Source organism: Macaca thibetana, chromosome 19 (genome assembly GCF_024542745.1).
Source record: "Macaca thibetana thibetana isolate TM-01 chromosome 19, ASM2454274v1, whole genome shotgun sequence".
NCBI lineage: Eukaryota > Metazoa > Chordata > Mammalia > Primates > Cercopithecidae > Macaca > Macaca thibetana.
The window spans coordinates 14,338,249-14,358,508 of NC_065596.1; the positions used below are offsets into that span (position 1 = coordinate 14,338,249).

At 52.6% G+C, this 20,260-nt stretch overlaps 3 protein-coding genes across 4 annotated transcripts in view; 1 reads left to right on the forward strand and 2 right to left on the reverse strand.

Annotated features, from left to right (window-relative positions):
• The window catches only part of SHFL (shiftless antiviral inhibitor of ribosomal frameshifting), an 86,365-nt gene extending 66,925 nt beyond the window's left edge, over positions 1 to 19,440 (reverse strand). The window contains exon 1 of the mRNA XM_050770704.1: positions 19,437 to 19,440. The gene's annotated coding sequence lies outside the window, so the exon portion shown is untranslated. The remainder of the gene's footprint in view (positions 1 to 19,436) is intronic.
• On the reverse strand, positions 1,776 to 11,478 carry RDH8 (retinol dehydrogenase 8). The gene is made up of 6 exons (XM_050771040.1): positions 11,070 to 11,478; positions 7,293 to 7,451; positions 5,237 to 5,416; positions 3,248 to 3,341; positions 2,607 to 2,790; positions 1,776 to 2,511 (listed from the first exon to the last, which is right to left on the reverse strand). The coding sequence occupies exons 1-6, from the start codon at positions 11,230 to 11,232 to the stop codon at positions 2,296 to 2,298; spliced, it is 996 nt and encodes a 331-aa protein (XP_050626997.1). The 5' UTR covers positions 11,233 to 11,478; the 3' UTR covers positions 1,776 to 2,295.
• The window catches only part of COL5A3 (collagen type V alpha 3 chain), a 52,203-nt gene continuing 46,115 nt past the window's right edge, over positions 14,173 to 20,260 (forward strand). The window contains exons 1-4 of one of the 2 annotated variants that reach the window (XM_050769991.1): positions 14,173 to 14,380; positions 18,853 to 19,011; positions 19,099 to 19,288; positions 19,370 to 19,526. In XM_050769991.1, the coding sequence (XP_050625948.1) occupies positions 14,293 to 14,380; positions 18,853 to 19,011; positions 19,099 to 19,288; positions 19,370 to 19,526 (594 nt within the window). In that variant the 5' untranslated portion in view covers positions 14,173 to 14,292. The remainder of the gene's footprint in view (positions 14,381 to 18,852; positions 19,012 to 19,098; positions 19,289 to 19,369; positions 19,527 to 20,260) is intronic. The other variant, XM_050769992.1, reaches the window with a different exon arrangement.

The following is a 20,260-nucleotide window of genomic DNA, read 5'->3' on the forward strand; positions in this document are numbered from 1 at the left end:
CTTCCGCTTCAGCCTCTTGAGTAACTGAGACTACAGGGACATGCCACCACACCAGGCTAATTTTTTAAATTTTTTGTAGAGATGGGATTTTGCTATGCTACCCAGGCTGGTCTCAAAATCCTGGACTCAAGTGATTCTCTTGCCTCCACCTCCCAGTGTTGGGATTACATGCCTGAGCCACTGTGCTATCAGTATGTCCTGTGTTTCTGTGTCTTAAAATTTAAAAGTAAAATAATAATAATGGCCAGGTGTGGTGGCTCATGCCTGTAATCCCAGAACTTTGGCAGGCTGAGGCAGGAGGATCACCTGAGGTTGGGAGTTTGAGACCGGCCTGACCAACATGGAGAAACCCCATCTCTACTAAAAATACAAAAATTAGCCGGGAGTGGTGGCGCATGCCTGTAATCCCAGCACTTTGGGAGGCCAAGGAGGGCGAATCAGTCAGGAGTTTGAGACCAGCCTGGCTAACACGGTGAAATCCCGTCTCTACCAAAAATACAAAAATTAACCGGGCGTGGTGGCGCACACCTGTAGTCCCAGCTACTCAGGAAGCTGAGGTAGGAGAATCGCTTGAACCCGTGAGGCAGAGGTTGCAGTGAGCCAAGATTGCGCCACTGCACTCCAGCCTGGGCGATAGAGCGAGACCCTGTCTCAAAAAAGAAAATCCTCCAAGGTACATGATTCAAGGAAACAACTGAAGTTCACATTTATTTGTATAGTATGCTGCTTTTAGTGAAAAAAAATTTTTTAAAGTGTATATTCAGTTTTTAAAAGTATTTTTTAAAAAGTATATATTCAGTATATACTATTTAAAAAACTTTTTTGAAAGTATTTTTAAAAAGCATATATTCAGTATATACTATTAAAAAAAGTATATATTCAGTTTTTAAAAGTATATATTCAGAATGTTCCCTTGGTCCACAGAGCTCTGGTGTCTGCATGGGGGTGCAGGGTGGGTTATTAATTATTCCTGCATTCTCAGTCCCAGGATCATGATGTCACGAGGTTGAATGTAGCAGAGTCTGTCTCATCCTTCAAGGCTCATAACAATACCCCTTCCTCCAGGAAGCCTCCCTTGCTTTCCCAGAGACAGCTGTGGCTTCCTGCTCTGGGCTCCCCAGGCCTAGTTCCCAGGGTCCCTCTCTCTGCTCCACTGTGATCACAGAGGAGTCCTCAGCCCCCGGCACCCACCGTGTGACTTTCTATCTCTATGAATTTGATTACTTTAGGCATCTCAGATAAGTGGAATTTTCTATCTGGTTTATTTCACTCAGCATGGTGTTCTCAGTATTTACCCACATGTCAGAATTTCCTTCCTTTTTAAGGATACACAAAAGTCTGCTTATCCATTTGTGAGTTTTTGTTTTTGTATTTTTTTGAGACAGAGTCTCATTCTGTTGCCCAGGCTGGAGTGCAGTGGTGCCATCTTGGCCTCACTGCAACCTCCACCTCCTGGGTTCAAGTGATTCTCATGCCTCAGCTTCCCGAGTAGCTGGGATTACAGGTGCCGGCCACCATGCCCAGCTAATTTTTGTATTTTTAGTAGAGAGAGGGTTTCACTATGTTGGCCAGACTGATCTCAAACTCCTGGCTTCAAGTGATCCACCTGCCTTGGCCTCCCAAAGTGCTGGGATTACAGGCGTGATGCACCATGCTTGGCTGGCTTGCTTTCTCTCTCTTGCTCTCTCTCTCTCTTTGGAGCTGTCTTTTTAAGTTTTTATTTAATTTTAAGAAATTGAGCTTTATTAAATAGTAAATGTAACTACAACTTGTGGTTATAAATATATATTTAATGGAAAAAATATACATACATTGCTGGTGTGTGCTCAGATACATTTTGTTGATGGGGTGTGTGACCAGGAATGTCCCCTTGGTCCACAGAGCTCTGGTGTCTGCATGGGGGTGCAGGGTGAGTTATTAATTATTCCTGTATTCTCAGGCCCAGGATCATGAAGTCACGAGGTTGAATGTGGCAGAGTCTGTCTCATCCTTCAAGGCTCATAACAATGCCCCTTCCTCCAGGAAGCCTCCCTTGCTTTCCCAGAGACAGCTGCAGCTTCCTGCTCTGGGCTCCCCAGGCCAAGTTCCCAGGGTCCCTGTCTCTGCTCCAGCTGTGACTGCAGAGGAGTCTATGCCTGAAAATTGAGCCCTTCTGGGATTCTAGCCATGTCCAGGCACAGAGCAGGGGAGGGGGAGTTTGCAGAATGAATGAATGAAGCATCTTCATCCCTTGAATTAGATGTGGAATGAAGAAGTCTGGTTGTTCAGGGATGGGGATCGTGAGCTCCGTTCTGCTCATCTTGGCCGCACTCGCGTTGGGAGGCAGCCGCAGGACAGACATTGAAGGCCAAGGCTGAGGAGGCGTGGACAGCGGAAGAGGAGGCAGTGGGTGGTTCGCACATACAGGCTGCCCGAGGAGTCCACGGTTTTGAGCATGGTCAGCGGGGAGTAGCGGACGTTGGTCTGTCGGCGCAGGGGTGGCCGAGCCGAGCTGATGACATTGACAATGGCCTGCAGAGTGGAGCGCCTGAGCCCTGGGACCCAGGGAGGGCTTCACCCCGCAACATACCTGAGCCACCACTTGGGGCTCTGGGCCCTTCACTCACCTGAACCACATCCTGTGGGCTCTGTCCCACGGAGCGAAACAGCTCCCTGGAGGCTGGGAGATAGAGGTCCCGGAAGTAGTGCAGGGTGTCAGGGTCAGTGCCTGGGAACTCAGCTGTAGAAACCTGCGCCAGAAGCTTCCCCTCAAACTCGGTGACCACGGGGCCTGGTTCCACCAGGGAGATGCTGGCGACCGGGCAGGGGTAGTGTCAGTCTGATGCCCCAACTGCTCCCTGACCTATTTTGTCCATTTATTTATTTATTTATTTTAAGATACAGGGTCTCACTCCCTTGCCCAGGCTGGAGTGCAGTGGCATGATCATAGCTCACCACAACCTCCAACTCCTGGGTTCAAGCAATCCTCTACCTCAGCCTCCTGAGTAGCTGGGACTGCAGCTACACACACCACCACCCTTGGCTCATTTTTAAATTTTGGGTTGAGATGGGGGTCTCGCTATGTTGCCCAGGCTGGTCTCAAACTCCTGACCTCAAGCGATCCTCCCCTTTCAGCCTCTCAAAACGCTGGAATTACAGGTGTGAGCCGCTGCACCCAGCTTCGTTGTCTTCATCTCTCCTCTCCCCCTTTCAATGCCACCTCCCCAGCACTGCCTCCAAGCCCCCTCTGCCCACGTGCCCGCCTCACAAGATGTTGAACTGCAGCAGCTGGATAGCCAGGCTTTCGAAGAATCCCTCCAGGGCGAACTTGGAGGCTGCATAGACATCGTTGAAGATGACACCTGTGAGGGTCAGAAGGAGAGCTCTTTGGGCGTCTGGGAGGTGGGCTTTGTGGGTTCCAGGGTGATGGGGTCTTTGGGAGACAGAGCAAAGAGGATGTGGAGACCAGACAGAGCAGATACATGGTGCCAAGATGATGTGGGGTATGGCATTGTGTGATGGGGTCATATGGGGTCAGAACGAAGTTGTTCTCGGGTGATGGGTGCCACCTTCTCTCAGCTCCACCTGGTCCCAGGAAACTCCCCTATTTCCCTCCATTCTCTAAACCTTTGGGGCCACTTGGGGATCCTCTTCATTTTTCTCTTCATTAGGGCTGTTGTCTCTCTCCCTCCCTCCCTTTCTTCCTCCCTCCCTCCCTCCTTTTCTCCCTCCCTCCCTTTCTTTCCTTCCTTCCTTCCTTCCTTCCTTCCTTCCTTCCTTCCTTCCTTCCTTCCTTCCTTCCTTCCTTCCTTCCTTCCCTCTCTCTCTCCCTCTCTTTCTTTTTCTTTTTTGATAGGGTGTTGCCCTGTCCTGCAGTCTGGGGTGCAGCAGTGCAATCACAGCTCACTGCAGCCTTGAACTCCTGGGCTTAAGCGATCCTCTCACTTCAGCCTCTTGAGTAGCTGGGACTACAGGCACACACCACGATGCTTGGCTGATTTTTAAATTTAATTAATTTATTTTTTGTTGTTGTTGAAGGGAGACGGAGTCTCACTCTGTCGTCTAGGCTGGAGTGCAGCCTTTGCCTCCTGAGGTCAAACGAATCTCCTGCCTCAGCCTCCTGAGTAGCTGGGACTACAGGTGCACACCACCACACCCGGCTAATTTTTGTATTTTTACTAGAGATGGGGTTTCACCATGTTGGCCGTTCTGGTCTCAAACTCCTGACCTCAAGTGATCCATCAGCCTCAGCCTCCCAAAGTGCTGGGATTACAGGCATGAACCACCGCATCTGGCCAAAGGTTTGTTGTTTTTTTTGTTTGTTTGTTTGTTTACTTATTTATTTATTTATTTTTTGAGACAGAGTCTTGCTCTTGTTGCCCAGGCTGGAGTGCAATGGCACAATCTCAGGTCACTGCAACATCTGCCTCCTGGGTTCAAGCAATTCCCCTGCTTCAGCCTCCCGAGTAGCTGGGACTACAGATGTGTGCCACCACACCCGGCTAATTTTTTTGTATTTTTAGTAGAGGTAGGGTTTCACAATTTTGGCCAGGCTGGTCTTGAACTCCTGATCTCAAGTGATCCACCTGCCTTGGCCTCCCAAAGTGTTGGAGTTACAGGCATGAGTCATTGTGCCTGGCCTAATTGGAAAAAAAGTTCATAGTAATAAGGTCTTGCTATGTTGACCAGGCTGGTCTCAAACTCCTGAGCTTAAACAACCCTCCTGCCTAGGCCGCGCAAAGTGCTGGGATTATAGATATGAGTCACCGTGTCTGGCCACTTTTTCCTTCTGAACTTCATAATCCTTCTGAACACAATTCTCCAGGCTAATTTATTTTATTTTATTTTATTTTATTTTATTTATTTTAGAGACAGAGTTTCACTTTGTTGCCCAGGCTGGAGTGCAGTGGCACAATCTTGGCTCACTGCAACCTCTGCCTCCCAGGTTCAAGCAATTCTCGTGCCTCAGCCTCCTGAGTAGCTGGGATTACAGGCACATGCTACCATGCACAGCTGATTTTTTTTTTGTATTTTAGTAAGAACGGGCTTTCACCCGTTCTTACTGGTGGTCTCGAACTCCTGAGCTCAGGCAATCCACCCGTCTCAGCCTCCCAAAGTGCTAGGATTACAGGCATGAATCACCAAGCCTGGGCTCCACACTAATTTAGAATATGATCTAAAACCCATTCACCATCCTCCCAGTCTGGGGAGGATCAGATGCTGGTGGGATTTCCAGGGGTGGGTCCCCACAGCTCACCCTGCAGCCCCATGACGCTGCTGATCACCACGATGTGGCCCTGCCGCCTCCTCTTCATGCCTGGAAGCACAGCTTTGACGAGACGGACAGCTCCGAAAAAGTTGGTGTCAAAGACATTCTGCATGGCAGCAAGGCTGAGCCCCTCCAGGGGCCCCACCAGACCCATTCCAGCATTATTCACTAAGAGAAGAGGTACTAAGGTTACCTGAAAGTCCCTTACCCTTCTAGCATTACTTCCAGACACCCCCTGAATCACCCCACCCCGTACTCCAAGTCCAAGGCCAGTCCAGGGTATCGTGGGTGGACAAATATGAAATCTTGGTGATCTTTAAACACAGTTTAGCGTTTGTCATAGGAGATCCTCAGCCCTGAGTGGGAGGAAGGGCTGCTGGGAATAGTGGCCCCCTTAATCCATGAGCAATTCGATTCTGACCCCAAATTGCATCAAGACAGTGACACCCACCTTCCTGCGAAGGTTGGGGACCTTATGACTTATTTCTGCATCATGCTGTCTTCCCCAAGTGACTCATCCAAGTAATTTTCCCAACCACGTATGACTTTCTCCATATATGAGAATTTCTATTCCATAAAATCTGCCCCACCCCCAGGCCTCAGATTATTACTAGTGTCTCTAATATTTTTATTTTATTTTATTTATTTATTTATTTTTTTTTTTTTTTTTTTGAGACGGAGTCTCGCTCTGTTGCCCAGGCTGAAGTGCAGTGGCCGGATCTCAGCTCACTGCAAGCTCCGCCTCCCGGGTTCACGCCATTCTCCTGCCTCAGCCTCCCGAGTAGCTGGGACTACAGGCGCCCGCCACCTCGCCCGGCTAGTTTTTTTTTTTTGTATTTTTAGTAGAGACGGGGTTTCACCGTGTTAGCCAGGATGGTCTCGATCTCCTGACCTCATGATCCACCCGTCTCGGCCTCCCAAAGTGCTGGGATTACAGGCTTGAGCCACCGCGCCCGGCCTAATATTTTTATTTTTTAAAAAATTGATTTTTGGGCCAGGCATGGTGGCTCATGCCTGTAATCCCAGCACTTTGGGAGGCCAAGACGAGTGGATCACCTGAGGTCAGGCTTCAAGACCAGCCTGAAGAACATGGAGAAACCCCGTCTCTATTAAAAATACAAAATTAGCCGGGTGTGGTGGCCCATGCCTGTAATCCCAGCTACTTGGGAGGCTGAGGCAGGAGAATCACTTGAACCCGAGAGGCGGAGGTTGCAGTGAGCTGAGATCGCGCCATTGCACTCCAGCCTAGGCAGCAAGAGTTAAATTCCATCTCAAAAAAAAAAGATTTTTGGCCAGGTGCGGTGGTGCACGCCTGTAATTCCAGCACTCTGGGAGGCCGAGGTGGGCGGATCACTTCAGGTCAGGAGTTTGAGACCAGCCTGGCCAACATGGTGAAACCTCGCCTCTACGAAAAATACAAAAATTAGCTGGGCATGGTGGCAGGCACATGTAATCCCAGCTACTCAGGAGGCGAGGCAGGAGAATCACTTGAACCTGGGGGGTGGAGGTTGCAGTGAGCTGAGATCACGCCACTGCACTCCAGCCTGGGCGCAGAGCAAGAATCCGTCTCAAGAAAAAAATAATTTTTTTTTGATTTTTGAGACAAGGTCTTGCTCTGTCTCCCAGACTGGCTCTATCATAACTCACTGCAGCCTCAAACCCCTGGGCTCTAGTGATCCTCCCACCTTGGCCTCCTGAGTAGCTGGGATTAGGCATGCACCACTATACCTGGCTAATTCTTAAATTTTTTGTAGAGTCAAAGTCTCACTATTTTGCTGGTCTCGAGCTGCTGGGCTCAAGCAATCCTCCTGTCTCAGCCTCCCAAAGTGCTAGGATTACAGGTATGAGCCACGGCACCCAGCCCTTAATAAATCAATTGGTAGGATCAACTGGTCTACCCCTGTTGGCCAACTGGTCTACCCCTTCTGTCCAGGTTCAGAGATTGGGGAAGGAGCCAGAGAGCTGGTGTTCAGACCTTGCCGTATTGAGGGTCTATACTCAGACCAGGATGGGGCTCAGTGAGTCAGGGGCTGCGACGTCTTACCCAGCACGTCCACTTCTCCCTGGATACAGCTGAGACACTGAGCCACCGACTCATCACTGCACACGTCCAGCTGGGCCACAGTGAGGGTCTGCCCCAGAGCCTCCCCAGCAGCTGCCTCCAGTGTCTCCTTCTTCCCCAGGTCCCTCATGGTGGCCACCACTGGGGGCAGAGAGTAGAGCAGGGACAGGCACTGAGTTCCTTTCCCCTTGGTGTGGGCTCCACGTTTCTGTGATCTTGCATTAAAAGTCACAGAGAGATGGAAACCCATAAGTTTACACACCCACATTTATCACTCAGCCAACAAGTGCACACTTGTGTACATGCATCTCCACATACCTGTATCCATCCTTCCAACCATGAGTTCAACAGACATTTATTGAGCATCTACTATACACTATGCCCTATTCTAGGTGCTGAGGCTATGGCATGAAATAAGATAAAGTCGCCAGGTGTGGTGGTGCAAGCCTGTAATCCCAGCACTTTGGGAGGCCTGGGTGGGAGGATTGCTCGACCAGGAGTTTGAGACCAGCCTGGGAAGTATAGCAAGATCCCATCTCTACAAAAAAATTATATATACAAATTTGCCAGGTGTGGTGGGTGGCCCCCACCTGTAGTCCTGGCTACTTGGGAGGCTGCGGTGGGAGGATTGCTTGAGCCCAGGAGGTTGAGGCTGCAGTGAGCTGAGTTGGAGCCACTGCACTACAGCCTGGGTGACAGAGTGAGACCCTGTCTCAAAAAATAAAAAAATAAGGCCGGGGTGGCTCACATGTGTAATCCCAGCCCTTTGGGAGGCCGAGGTGGGCAGATCACAAGGTCAAGAGATCGAGACCATCCTGGCCAAAGTGGTGAAAGTTCGTCTCTATTAAAAATACAAAAATTAGCTGGGCGTGGTGGCACACACCTGAAATCCCAGCTACTCAGGAGGCTGAGGCAGGAGAATTGCTTGAACCTGGGAGGCAGAGGAGGTTGCAGTGAGCTGAGATCATGCTACTGAACTCCAGCCTGGCAACAGAGTGAGACTCTGTCTCAAAATAAATAAATAAATAAATAAATAAGATAACATTTCTGCCTTCATGGAATTTATAGCCTAGTAGGTAAGACAATAAAATACACAAACATAAAACAGACTGCCATGAAAAAAATGCATACATACCTATAGCCACATACATACATACATGAACACTGAAGTTAATAGCCATATATATATATATATATATATATATTTTTTTTTTTTTTTTTTTTTTTTTTTTTTTTTTGAGACAAAGTTTCACTCTCGTTTGTTACCCAGTCTGGAGTGCAGGGGTGTGATCTCGGCTCACTGCCACTTCTACCTCCTGGGTTCAAGCGATTCCCCTGCCTCAACCTCCCAAGTAGCTGGGATTACAGGTGCCTGCCACTACACCCAGCTAATCTTTTGTATTTTTAGTAGATATGGGGTTTCACCATATTGGTCAGGCTGGTGTCAAACCTCAGGTGATCTGCCCACCTCGTCCTCGCAAAGTGCTGGGATTATAGGCGTCAGAAGCCAAAGAGCCACAGAGCCTGGACAAGCTTATCCTCTTTTTTCTTTTCTTTTTTTTTTTTTTTTGAGATGGAGTCTCGCTCTTGTCACCCAGGCTGGAATACAGTAGCAAAATCTCGGCTCACTGCAACCTCTGTCTCCTGGTTCAAGCGATTCTCTTGCCTTAGCCTCTCAAGTAGCTGGGATTACAGGTACCTGCCACCATGCCCAGCTAATGTTTGTATTTTTATTGATTGGTTGATTGATTGACTGAGACAGAGTCTTGCTCTGTCACCCAGGTTGGAGTGCAGTGGCGCAATCTCGGCTCACTGCAAGCTCCACCCCTGGGATTCACACCATTCTTCTGCCTCAGCCTCCAGAGTAGCTGGTACTACAGGTGCCCGCCACCACGCCCGGCTAAGTTTTTGTATTTGTAGTAGAGATGGAGTTTCACCGTGTTAGCCAGGATGGTCTCGATCTCCTGACCCCGTGATCCACCCACCTCGGTCTCCCAAAGTGCTGGGGTTACAGGCATGAACCACTACACCTGGCCAATTTTTGTATTTTTAGTAGAGACGGGGTTTCACCATGTTGGCCAGGCTGTTCTCAAACTCCTGACTTCAGGTGATCTGTCCACCTCGGCCTCCCAAAGTGCTGAAATTACAGACATGAGCTACTGCGCCCAGCCTCAAGCTTATGCTCTTAAGCAGGACCTTAGCATATGTACCATGTCTGCACATGCACCAGCATGCATGTTTGATATTCCCCAATGTGTGCAACCATAATCAACCAAGAACACTCCTGGGGGCATTTGCCTCTTGTCTTCGGGCCAGTGTGATTTGTGGGTAGCAGGCGCCTGAATGGGGTCACTTGCATCTACATGTGATATAGTGGGAAACATGGGTGCAAGGGATGGGATGCCTGAGTTCAAATCCCAGCTCTGCCACTTTGCAGCTGGGAGACCTTGAGCAAAGACCTTTGACAGTCTGCATCTTCGTTTCCTCATTTCTAAAATGAGGCAGGCCAGGCACAGTGGCTCATGCCTGTAATCCCAGCACTTTGGGAGGCCCAGGTGGGCAGATCACCTGAGGCCAGGAGTTCGAGACCGGTCTGGCCAACATGGTGAAATCTCGTCTATTAAAAATACAAAACATTAGCCGGGTGTGGTGGTGCATGCCTTAATCCCAGAAACTCAGGAGACTGAGGCATGAAAATGACTTGAATGTGGGAGGTGGAGGCTGCAGTGAGCCAAGATGCGCCACTGCACTCAACCTGGGCGACAGAGCAAGACTCTGACTCAAAATAAATAAATAATAAAATAATAATAAAATGGGGTGGATGATAGTGCCTGCCTCACAGGTGTGATGTGAGGATTAAACGACTTCCTGGATTCAGGGCACTTAGAATGCAGCGTGGTACATTGTAAAAGCTCCGTAAACATTAGCCTCCAGCAGTTTAATACACCCATCTGCCCGCCCACAGGAACGCACGTTATTCCCTGCACACTGGCGTTCAGGCTGTCATGCTCAAAGCTGTGTGTGTCTCTAAAACAGAGGGCAGAGGGCTGGGAGAAGCACCCCTGCCAACTGGGGCAATGCCCTCACCCCTAGTCGCCTCCTTGTAAGTAACAACCCTTTGCCCACTTTGGCTCCAGCATGCACCCTCTGGGTCAGGGGTTCTCCTGGTTGGTTAGGATGCAGGTTCCAGGGATTTATTCTAGAGCTGCAGAAAGGCAAATTCTTAGAACTAGAAGGCCATCCCTTCAACCCCCAAGGTCAGGAGCACTTAAGAAGCTTATCTCAGTAAAAGCAGTAATCTGGGGAGACTGTGGAGGAGTGAGCATCAGGGTAGTGATTATTCCAATCTAGGAAATGCCCTAGTGAAACCCTTCTAAAAATATCACCCACCCACCCCCTGCCACTCTCAGCATGCTTTATTTTGTTTCTCAGCACTTATTCCCACCAGATATAGCAACAATTTCTTTTTATCTGTTTATCGCCCGTTCTCCCTCTCCTCCCCGAATGACACCATCCCGAGGGCTGAGATTTTTTTGTCTATTTCATCCCCAGTTGTGTTGCCAGCATTCAGAACACCCAGAAGGTGCTCAAGAAATATTTGTAGGATGAGGGGATGATTCCTGGAGGGAGAGAAAGACGGCATGCATCCTGAGTTCTCCCCAAGCCCACAAGTACAGCTGGGAGAGATGGGTAGGGGAGACAGTGCTGGGGAAGCCGTTTCCACCCTGCTGCCTCCTAGCGCCGCCCTGCACCTCTTACCCTGGTAACGCTTCTTGGGGTCATGGGCCAGCTGCACTGCAAGTTCCAGACCAATTCCTGATGAGCAGCCGGAGATCAGCACAGTCCGGGGTGCAGCGGCCATGTTGATCCCCTCCCTGGACGCGTGACCTCCGCCGGGCAGCACCTGACTCTGACCATTCATCCTGGGCTCGTCTGCTCCCTCCTAACCCCCTCCCACAGATCCCCTGCAGGGCAAAGCCTCCGCCCTGGCCAGGAGACCCTCAATTCTGGACTGACCCTGAACAGGCAGTAAGAGAGAATCTCTTAAATCCTTTCTGCACCTCATTTTCTTCATCTGCCAAAAATTTCTTCTCCACACCTACTATACACATCACTGGTTTTTGTTTGTTTGTTTTTAAGAGACAGCGTCTTGCTCTGTCACTCAGGCTGCAGTGCAGTGGCACCACCGTAGCTCACCGCAGCCTCAAGCGATCCTTCCACCTCAGCCTCCAGAGTAGCTGGGGCTACCGGCACACACTACCATACCCAGCTAATTTTTAAATTTACTTCGTTTTTAGACATGGGACCTTGCTCTGTTGCCCAGACTGGTCTCCAACTCTTGGCCTCAAGCGATCCTCCTGCCTTGGACATTTGTAACCGTTTTCTTAATTTTTAATTTTTATTATGAGTGTAAATTATTATTATTATTATTATTTTGAGACAGAGTCTTGCTCTTGTCACCCAGGCTGGAGTGCAGTGGTACAATCTCGGCTCACTACAACCTCCGTTTTCCAGGGTCAAGCGATTCTCCTATCTCAGCCTCCCAAGTAGCTGGGACTACAGGTGTGTGCCACCACACGGAGTTGATTTTTGTATTTTTAGTAGAGATGAGGTTTCTCCATGTTGGTCAGGCTGGTCTTGAACTCCTGACCTCAAGTGGTCCAGCGGCCTTAGCCTCCCAAAGTGCTGGGATTCCAAGCGTGAGCCACTGAGCCCGGCCGAGTATAAATTATTTAGGGCTGGGGAGAGTTTCTGTGAAAGTTGGGGGGAATTAGTGTCTGTATTCTGGGTGAAGAATCTCTGATTGAAGGGAGAGAGTGAGAGAAGGAGACAGAGAATGTGGATCCAGAAATGTTGTTTCACAGAGGGAAGGGGTGTAGAACTGTCAGAAGATGTAGTTAGACTACAGGAAGAACTTCCAGCAAGGCAGGGCAGGCAGGAATTTTGTGAGAGCCTTTTAGTTGGAGAAGTCTCAGCTTCAGATGTCCCTGGGGTGGGGGGAGGCACAGCTTGCAGAGATTCCCTCTCCTCCTCCCACCCTGGGGGGCCCCGTCTCCCCCTCAGGCCTGATGGGGCCCCACCCCCTCCTCTTCAGGGACACAGAGACTCTTTGTCTGGGGAGTCAGAGACTGGGAGGAAGGCACTGCTTGCGTCTCCCTCTTCCCCTGGGGCGGGGGTGGGGGAAGCAGGGTTCGGGGAGCAGTTCAGGGCTCGGGATACGCCTCTTGGTTCCTCCCCTCCCTCGGGAAGCACCCTCACATCCTGCGTGCCTGCGCTTGTCCAATTGCATAAAGCTCTGTTTGACCTCCTGGGGGCCTCTTCATGCTGGAGGTGGGGGTCCCAGCACGGTGAGGGGGGCCTCTGCCTCATCCCAAGAATGGCAAGAATCCACCCTTTCCTCCCCGTGACAGTGTATTGCTTTGCAACAGGGACAGATTTCCCACCACCCCCGGACCTTTTTTTTTTTTTTTTTTCTGAGACAGATAGAGTCTTGCTCTGTTGCCCAGGCTGGAGTGCAGTGGCACAACCTTAGCTCACTGCAACCTCCACCTCCCTGGTTCAAGTGATCCTCCCACCTCAGCCTCCCAAGTAGCTGGGACTACAGAGGCCAGCCACATTGCCTGGCTAGTTTTTGTATTTTTAGCAGAGATGAGGTTTCGCCATGTTAGCCAGCTGGCCTCTAACCCCTGGACTCAAGCGATCTGCCTGCCTCAGCCTCTCAAAAGTGCTAGGACTACAGGCGTGAGCCACCGCACCCAGCTCAGACTCCCCCATTTGGTGGGGATTTGGGATTGGGGCCAGGGCATCCACTGGAGACCTGGTTTGGGGTGGGGGGAGATGAGGGTTAGGGATGGAGATAAGACCCTTTATTTGAGGAATCAATAATTTGGGGGAAAGTGAAAACTGTGTTTTGGGATCTGTGGTGAGAATCTGGGACCAGGACACGTGACTCAGGGATTTCAGTGGAGAGATAAATGTTTGGAGTAAGACTGGGGACCCCATTTTGGGATCTGGGGTGAGGTTTGAGGTGGGATCAGGACCCCTTAGGGACCTGAAGGAAAGCCTCTGGGGCTGAGGCTGGTACCTCCTATTGTCTAGCTAAGGGACTGAGGATAAAGCAGGTAGGTGAATGAGAGTTCGGGGTGAGATTGGGACCCCACTTGGGGGCCTGAGTGAGGCAGAAAGGACTTGGTGCCAGGTGAGGTGGCTCATGCCTGTAATGCCAGCGCTTTGGGAGGGCAAGGCCGAAGGATGACTTGAAACCAGAAGTTCAAGACCGACCTGGGCAGCAAGCAAGACCCTGGTCTCTACAAAAATATATATATATTTAAATTAGCTAGGTGTGGCAGTATGTGCATGTGGTACCTGCTTCTCAGGAGGCTGAAGCAGGTGGATGGCTTGAACCCAGGAGTTGGAAGCTGCAGTGAGCTATGACTGGGCCACTGCACTCCAGCTTGGATGACAGATCAAGACCCTGTCTCCAAAATAAAATGTAAAAATAAAAGAAAATAAAAAAAGATTTGGTATAAACCTGCACCTCCCCCTTTTCCAGGGCCTGGATGGAGGCTGAAGGTTTGAATGAGGCTAAGCTCTCCTTTGAGGGGATCTGCTAGGCCGAAAAGGTTTGGGGTAGGGCTGGAACCCTCGAACTCCAGGACTGGGTGGGAGTGACCCTTCTCCTCCACTGTGGGGTGGGGCAGGAACAACCCAGCTCCTGGCGCTCGGCTCCACACCAGCCGGCCAATCAGCGCTCAGCACAAAGTTTCCCAACTTCCCAGTCCAGCTGTCAGCGCTCCCCCTCCAAGGAGCCCCGCCTGGCCAGGCGCTGGAGCGCAGGGCGAGGCCAGGGCGGGGTCTCGGGCAGTTTCCCGCGGACCCCGAGAGGAGCGGGCGCCGCGAGTGACAGCACCGAGCCCAAGGAGTCGCCGCGCCCGGCAACCGCCCCGACTGGTCCCCCGCCTTGCCCGTGGGCCCCGCCAGGATGGGGAACCGCCAGGGCCTGGGCCAGCCGCGGGCCGGTCTCTGCCTGCTCCTGGCGGCGCTGCAGCTTCTGCCGGGGAGGCAGGCCGGTGAGCCGGGAGGGAAGAGATGGGACCCAGGGTCCACGACTCAGAGAGGGCCTAAAAGAGCGAGGCATGGAGGGGCGTGGAGGGGGAGGACGTGAGCGCTGCGTGGGGTCCCGGTGTGATGTCGGCGCATGAGTGTCCGACTCTGGGTGATTTGTGGGTGTGTGACTGTTCGAGGGTAGGGGTAGGGATGTGTGACTGCGTTTTCTGGCGAGCGCGTGGGAATGCATGCAATGTGCAGGTGTGTGCGTGTGTGTAGCATGTCTGTGCATTTGGAGTGAAATTGCATGTGTGCTTGCATGTGGAGGTTGATGGCGATAGTGTGACTGTGAGTGACAGGGCAGTGCTGGGAGGGTGTGTACTGCGACAGGTGAGTATGCACTTGTGCGTTTGTCTATGTGCTGATTTTTGAGGGTAACCGTGTGTGTGGTTATGCGTGTGACTGTGTGTCTCTGAGTGCCCCTATGAGGGGTGTAGTTGTGATTTTTGGGTGCAAATAATTGCCCATGAGGATGAAGGTGAGTGGGGACGAGTATGGGGGTGCTCTTCGGGAACCCACAGTTTCTTTTGCGTCTCTTTAAATGGCTCCACCCCATTCACCCTTTCCCTCCTCTGCCCCAAATTGGCGAGTGCCCGTCTCCTCCCCTCCCTCCCTGTCGCCCCCTCCCCCACCCCGCGGTCCCCAGAGCCGCGATCAGCACCATGGACAGGGCCTCGGGGAGGGCCACGGTGAGGGGCGAGGCGGGGCGGGGCGCAGGGCGGGGCGGGAGTGGAAGTTGCTCCCCCCCTCCCACCCCAGCTGCTGGAGCCTTGGGTGTTTTTTCCGAGGAATTTCTCAGGGGCCCCCAAGGGGTCCCGGGGGCCGCCGGATGGGTGAGTCAGCGCTGACGCACGCCCAGCTGCGCGCATCTGGCTGGGCGCCCTGTCCCGCCCCGCAGGGTTCGGAGTAGGGGGCGCTCCGGGAGTCAGGGGATGGCGTGGCTCCCTGGGACTTCCCTGATCTGAGAGACCTCAGACTAGGCCCTCCTGGAAATCCCTTTCTAAGGTGAGCTCAGTCTCCCAACACACACACACACACACACACACACACACCCCACAGCACACTTCTTACTTTGGAGTCCAGGAAGGTGCCTGTCCATATGGTTAATCCCTGATTGGACCATTCCGCATTCCCACGCTCACACATCCACATGGTCATGCAATCTCAGGCATCCACTCTGAATATAAGTCCCCTGGGACTCCAGGAATGTAAAACACCGTGTCCAGGCAACCCTCTCCAGTCACCCGCCAAATGGTTCCAGCTTTTATGACCCTCCCACGCGCTCAGTTTCTCACACACGCTGCCCCTGACATCTGAACAAACGCTGTCAACATTCACAACCCATCACCCACTCTCTGGCTGGGTCACACTCTCACACAGAATGGCACTCCCCCACCAGAAGTCCGAGGTGTTACAGTCACAGACACACCTGCAAGCTCGCTGCAAGCGTTACATGGCCACGCGTCAAGTAACTGCACCTAATCCCTCCATTAGAAGCAAAATATTTGCACACATTGACACCCGGAGAAATGACATGCCCAGCTATTCTCTGCCTGGCTCATTCAGACTCACCCACGCTTGTACAATCTCATGCACATACACATATTTGCACACACACCGCACACCTGGGGGATTCCCAGCCATGCCCTGACTCAGCCCCTGCCTCTGTCCCTTCACATCCCAGACCCCAGCCAAGATCCCCCTGGGGGCCCTGACCAGTACAGGGGAGAGTGGCAGGAGGCAAGTTGGGTCCCTGACAGACCCCCCACCCTCTGTCCCCGTAGGCAGGACTCAATGCCGCTTATGTGACTTTTTGTCATAATGCCAGCTATGAAAAGAAAGGGCAGTCAGTTTCTGAAAGGTCATTCCAGAAGGGACACAAGTTTCAAGCAGGATATCTTTGAGTTGGATGCTGGGAAGGACTTTCTTACTGTAAATGAGTGGTAGTTGAGGGGAGACCCTCTTTCCTCTGCAGAGAGGTTAGTGTGCGGGTCAGGGGAGAGCCTCCAGGCTGGGTGAGGTCGTTGATCTCAATCCTCCCCGGGGCCCCAGCCTGAGATGGGGCAGCTGGGATGATTGTTCCGTGGGGAAGTGACTCTTGTGGTCAGCAGAGCCTGGGAGCCCAGATCTCAGCCCCAGGGGACTGCAACCCAGATTTCTCTTAATAACAGCCCAGCCACAAAACAGGCAATTAGAGATGGGGGCTGGGGTGATGGGTTGGGGAAGGCGAGTGGAGAGAGAGAGATTGAAAAAAGAGAGAGAGAGAGAATGAGAGAGAATGAGAGAGAGAGAGAGAGAGAGAGAGAGAAAGAGAAAGAGAGAGACTTGGACACAGATAGAGGCCTGGAAAGACCCAGCACAGAAAGTGGGACAGAGAGAGGGCGGGCAGGGATGCAGAGAGAAGGAGATTGGAGGCAAGAGGAAACAGAGGCTGACACAGGCGTCTGAGGAGTCTGGAAAATGAGGGCTCTGACCTAGGAAGAGTGGGAATCGGGGTCCTTCATCCAAGCCCCTGCCTCCCCAACGTCTTCCTCCCCCCTCCCCCGCCCCAGCTCCCTGTGGTGAGATCAGCAGAGCCGCCCCCAGGGGTGAGGTCATGGCAGATTCGGGAGAATCTAGCTCCTGCCAAGAGGCTGGGGCAGGGGGTCAGTGGGACAATTTGCTGAGGGTGGGGGGAGGGGGAAACCAGACAGGGGGCTCGGGGCCCAAGGGAAGCCCCCACCCGCCCCTGCCCAAGCCATGTGGTTCCACTTAGCACTGGCTGGGCTGCTTTTCGGGGTGGGGCTGGTAGCGTGGCCTAGATTAGGAACTGTTGGGCCAGACAAGTCCTTTCCTTAGCTGGGATGAAAGAGGGACAGGGTCAGACAGGGGAGGTCTGGAGGTTATTGGAGACAGCTGATCAGAAGAAGAAGGTCAGAGAGATGAAACGAGGAGGTCATGGGTCAGGTGGAGGAGATCAGGATAGGCAGTGGGAGAAGGTCGGGGGTTGTCAGAGGGTGGAGGTCAGAGGGGAAAGTCAGAGGGAGGAGATCAGAAGGGAATGTCAGAGGGAGGAGGTCAGAGGGGAAAATCAAACGACAGGAGGTTGGAGAGGAAAGTCAGAGGGTGGAGGTCAGAGGGGAAAGTCAGAGGGAGGAGATCAGAAGGGAAAGTCAGAGGGAGGAGGTCAGAGGGGAAAGTCAGAGGAGAGATCAGAGGGGAGGCTCAGAGGGAGGAGGTTGGAGGAGAGGGTCAAAGGGAGGAGATTAGAGGGGAAAGTCAGAGGGAAGAGGTCAAAGGGGACAGTCACAGGAAGGAGGTCAGAGGGGAATGTCAGAGGAGAGGAGATCAGAAGGGACATTCAGAGGGAGGAGGTCAGAGGGGAAAGTCCGAGGGTGGAGGTCAGAGAGGAGGGTCAGAGGGAGGAGGTCGGAGGGGATGGTCAGAGGGAGGAGGTTACAGGGGAAAGTCAGAGGGAAGAGGTCAAAGGGGAAAGTCAGAGGGAGGAGGTCAGAGGGGAAAGTCAGAGGGAGGAGGTCAGAGGGGAAAGTCAGAGGGAGAAGGTCAGAGGGGAAAGTCAGAGGGAGGAGGTCAGAGGGGAAAGTCAGAGGGAGGAGGTCAGAGGGGAAAGTCAGAGGGAGGAGGTCAGAGGGGAAAGTCAGAGGGAGAAGGTCAGAGGGGAAAGTCAGAGGGAGGAGGTCAGAGGGGAAAGTCAGAGGGAGGAGGTCAGAGGGGAAAGTCAGAGGGAGGAGGTCAGAGGGGAAAGTCAGAGGGAGGAGGTCAGAGGGGAAATTCAGAAGGCGGAGGTTGGGGTCAGGCAGAAAAAGGAGATCAGAGGGAATAGACTGGGGTCAGGCAGAAGAAAATCAGAGGGCCAGAGGGGGTAACTGGAAAAAGAAGTTAGTGGGCATGGTCAGAGGCAGAGTGGTCAGAGGGAGGAGCTCCAAAATGGCTGTAGTCAAAAGGAAGAGGTTGTGGGTGACAGTGGTCAAAGGAGGAGGTTAGAGAGAGGGAGGAGGTGGGGGAAGAAAACACACTAGAAGCCCCTCCTCTCCACATGGGTTACCTCTGGCAAGGGGGCTCCAGGCCTGGGATGTAGCCCTAGGGAGCCTGTGCGGGGGAGTGGGGAGAGGGGGACAGTTCCACTCTGGGGCTCAGGCCAGGAAGCTTTGATTCATCCCAGAACTAGGTCAACTTTTTTTCTCACCAAAAACCAAGGGGAAATAAAAACAGAGTCAACAGGCTGCTGAGGTCGGAACATCTGTGGGGTGATGAGGAGGCGGGGGGTGCTGGGGGCCCAGGCCTGCTCCTTCTTCCTGAGCCACAAACACATGGTGTGAGGGAGGGAGAGGCTGAGCCCCCCCCCCAAAAAAAACCCTGAGCCTCTATCCTGGAGTCCTGGGCTTGTTCTAGCTGTTCCCCACCTCTGCCCCCCAACGGCTTCTCTCTGCTGCAGATCCTGTGGATGTCCTGAAGGCCCTGGGTGTGCGGGGAGGACAGGCTGGGGTCCCCGAGGGGCCTGGCTTCTGTCCCCAGAGGACTCCAGAGGGTGACCGGGCATTCAGAGTGGGCCAGGCCAGCACACTCGGCATCCCCACGCGGGAACTCTTTCCAGGTGAGCTGGAGTAGGAGGCCTGGGTACCTCCCTGGAGAGAGGCACTGCTGGGCCATCTGAGCTGCCCTGTTCCCTCTGCCCACCCAGATGGCCACTTTCCTGAGAACTTCTCCTTGCTGATCACCTTGCGGGGCCAGCCAGCCAATCAGTCTGTCCTGCTGTCCCTTTATGATGAAAGGGGTGCCCGGCAGTTGGGCCTGGCACTGGGGCCAGCGCTGGGTCTCCTAGGTGATCCCTTCCGCCCCCTCCCCCAGCAGGTCAACCTCACAGATGGCAGGTGAGCATGGGGAGAGTGGGCAGGGGGCCGTGGATGAGGGGTGGGGTGAGAAGCACCCACACGGAGGCCGTCCCCTTGCAGGTGGCACCGTGTGGCGGTCAGCATAGATGGTGAGACGGTGACCCTGGTAGCTGACTGTAAAGCTCAGCCCCCTGTCTTGGGCCATGGCCCCCGCTTCATCAGCATAGCTGGACTCACTGTGCTGGGGACCCAGGACCTTGGGGAGAAGACTTTCGAGGTAGGAGTTCAGTGATGGGGGAAACTGAGGCAGAGGGTTGGCTGTTTTGTCTGCAGCCTGAATCTGGAGAGGATATTAAAGAAGAAAGATACCAAGCTTCAATCTATCCCCAGGAAGCTGAGGGAAGCAAGTGTATGCTTTCACGCACCGTTGCAGCGTGCGATTGTGAAATTGCAGAGCCACAAGACCATAATTTTTTTTTGAGATGGAGCCTTGCTCTGTCACCCAGGCTGGAGTGCAGTGGCTTGATCTCAGCTCACTGCAACCTCCACCTCACGGGTTCAAGCGATTCTCAGCCTTCCGAGTAGCTGAGATTACAGGTGTGCACCACCACACTCAGCTAATCTTTGAATTTTTAGTAGAGACAAGGTTTTGCCATGTTGGCCAGGCTGGTCCTGAACTCCTGGCCTCAAGTGATCCATCCACCTTGGCCTCCCAAAGTGCTGGGATTACAGGTATGAGCCACTGCGCCTGGCCAACACCATAAATCGTGACGAGGCCTACTTGACTTGTTGTAGGAAGATCCGGTTGTGCCAGTGCATGCTTGTGTGTGCCGTTGCAGTGCATGACTGTGAGACTGCAGAGCCACAAGACCATAAATTGTGACAGCGCCTACTGGGCTTGTTGTGGAAAGATCTAGTGGTATTGTGCATCTGAGACTGTGACCTGAGATGGTAGTGGTTGCTGTGATAGTGTGTGATTGTATAGGGGCAGTTATAACTTTGGGAGCCAGC

Bases quoted from the DNA above. Each gene is read 5' to 3' on its own strand.
- RDH8 (XM_050771040.1), bottom strand. From the start codon at position 11,232: ATGAATGGTCAGAGTCAGGTGCTGCCCGGCGGAGGTCACGCGTCCAGG. The intron at 7,452-11,069 runs GTAAGAGGTGCA...CTCTGCCCCCAG, and splicing joins CCCCAAGAAGCGTTACCAGG to TGGTGGCCACCATGAGGGAC. The intron at 5,417-7,292 runs GTAAGACGTCGC...CTCTTCTCTTAG, and splicing joins GGGAGAAGTGGACGTGCTGG to TGAATAATGCTGGAATGGGT.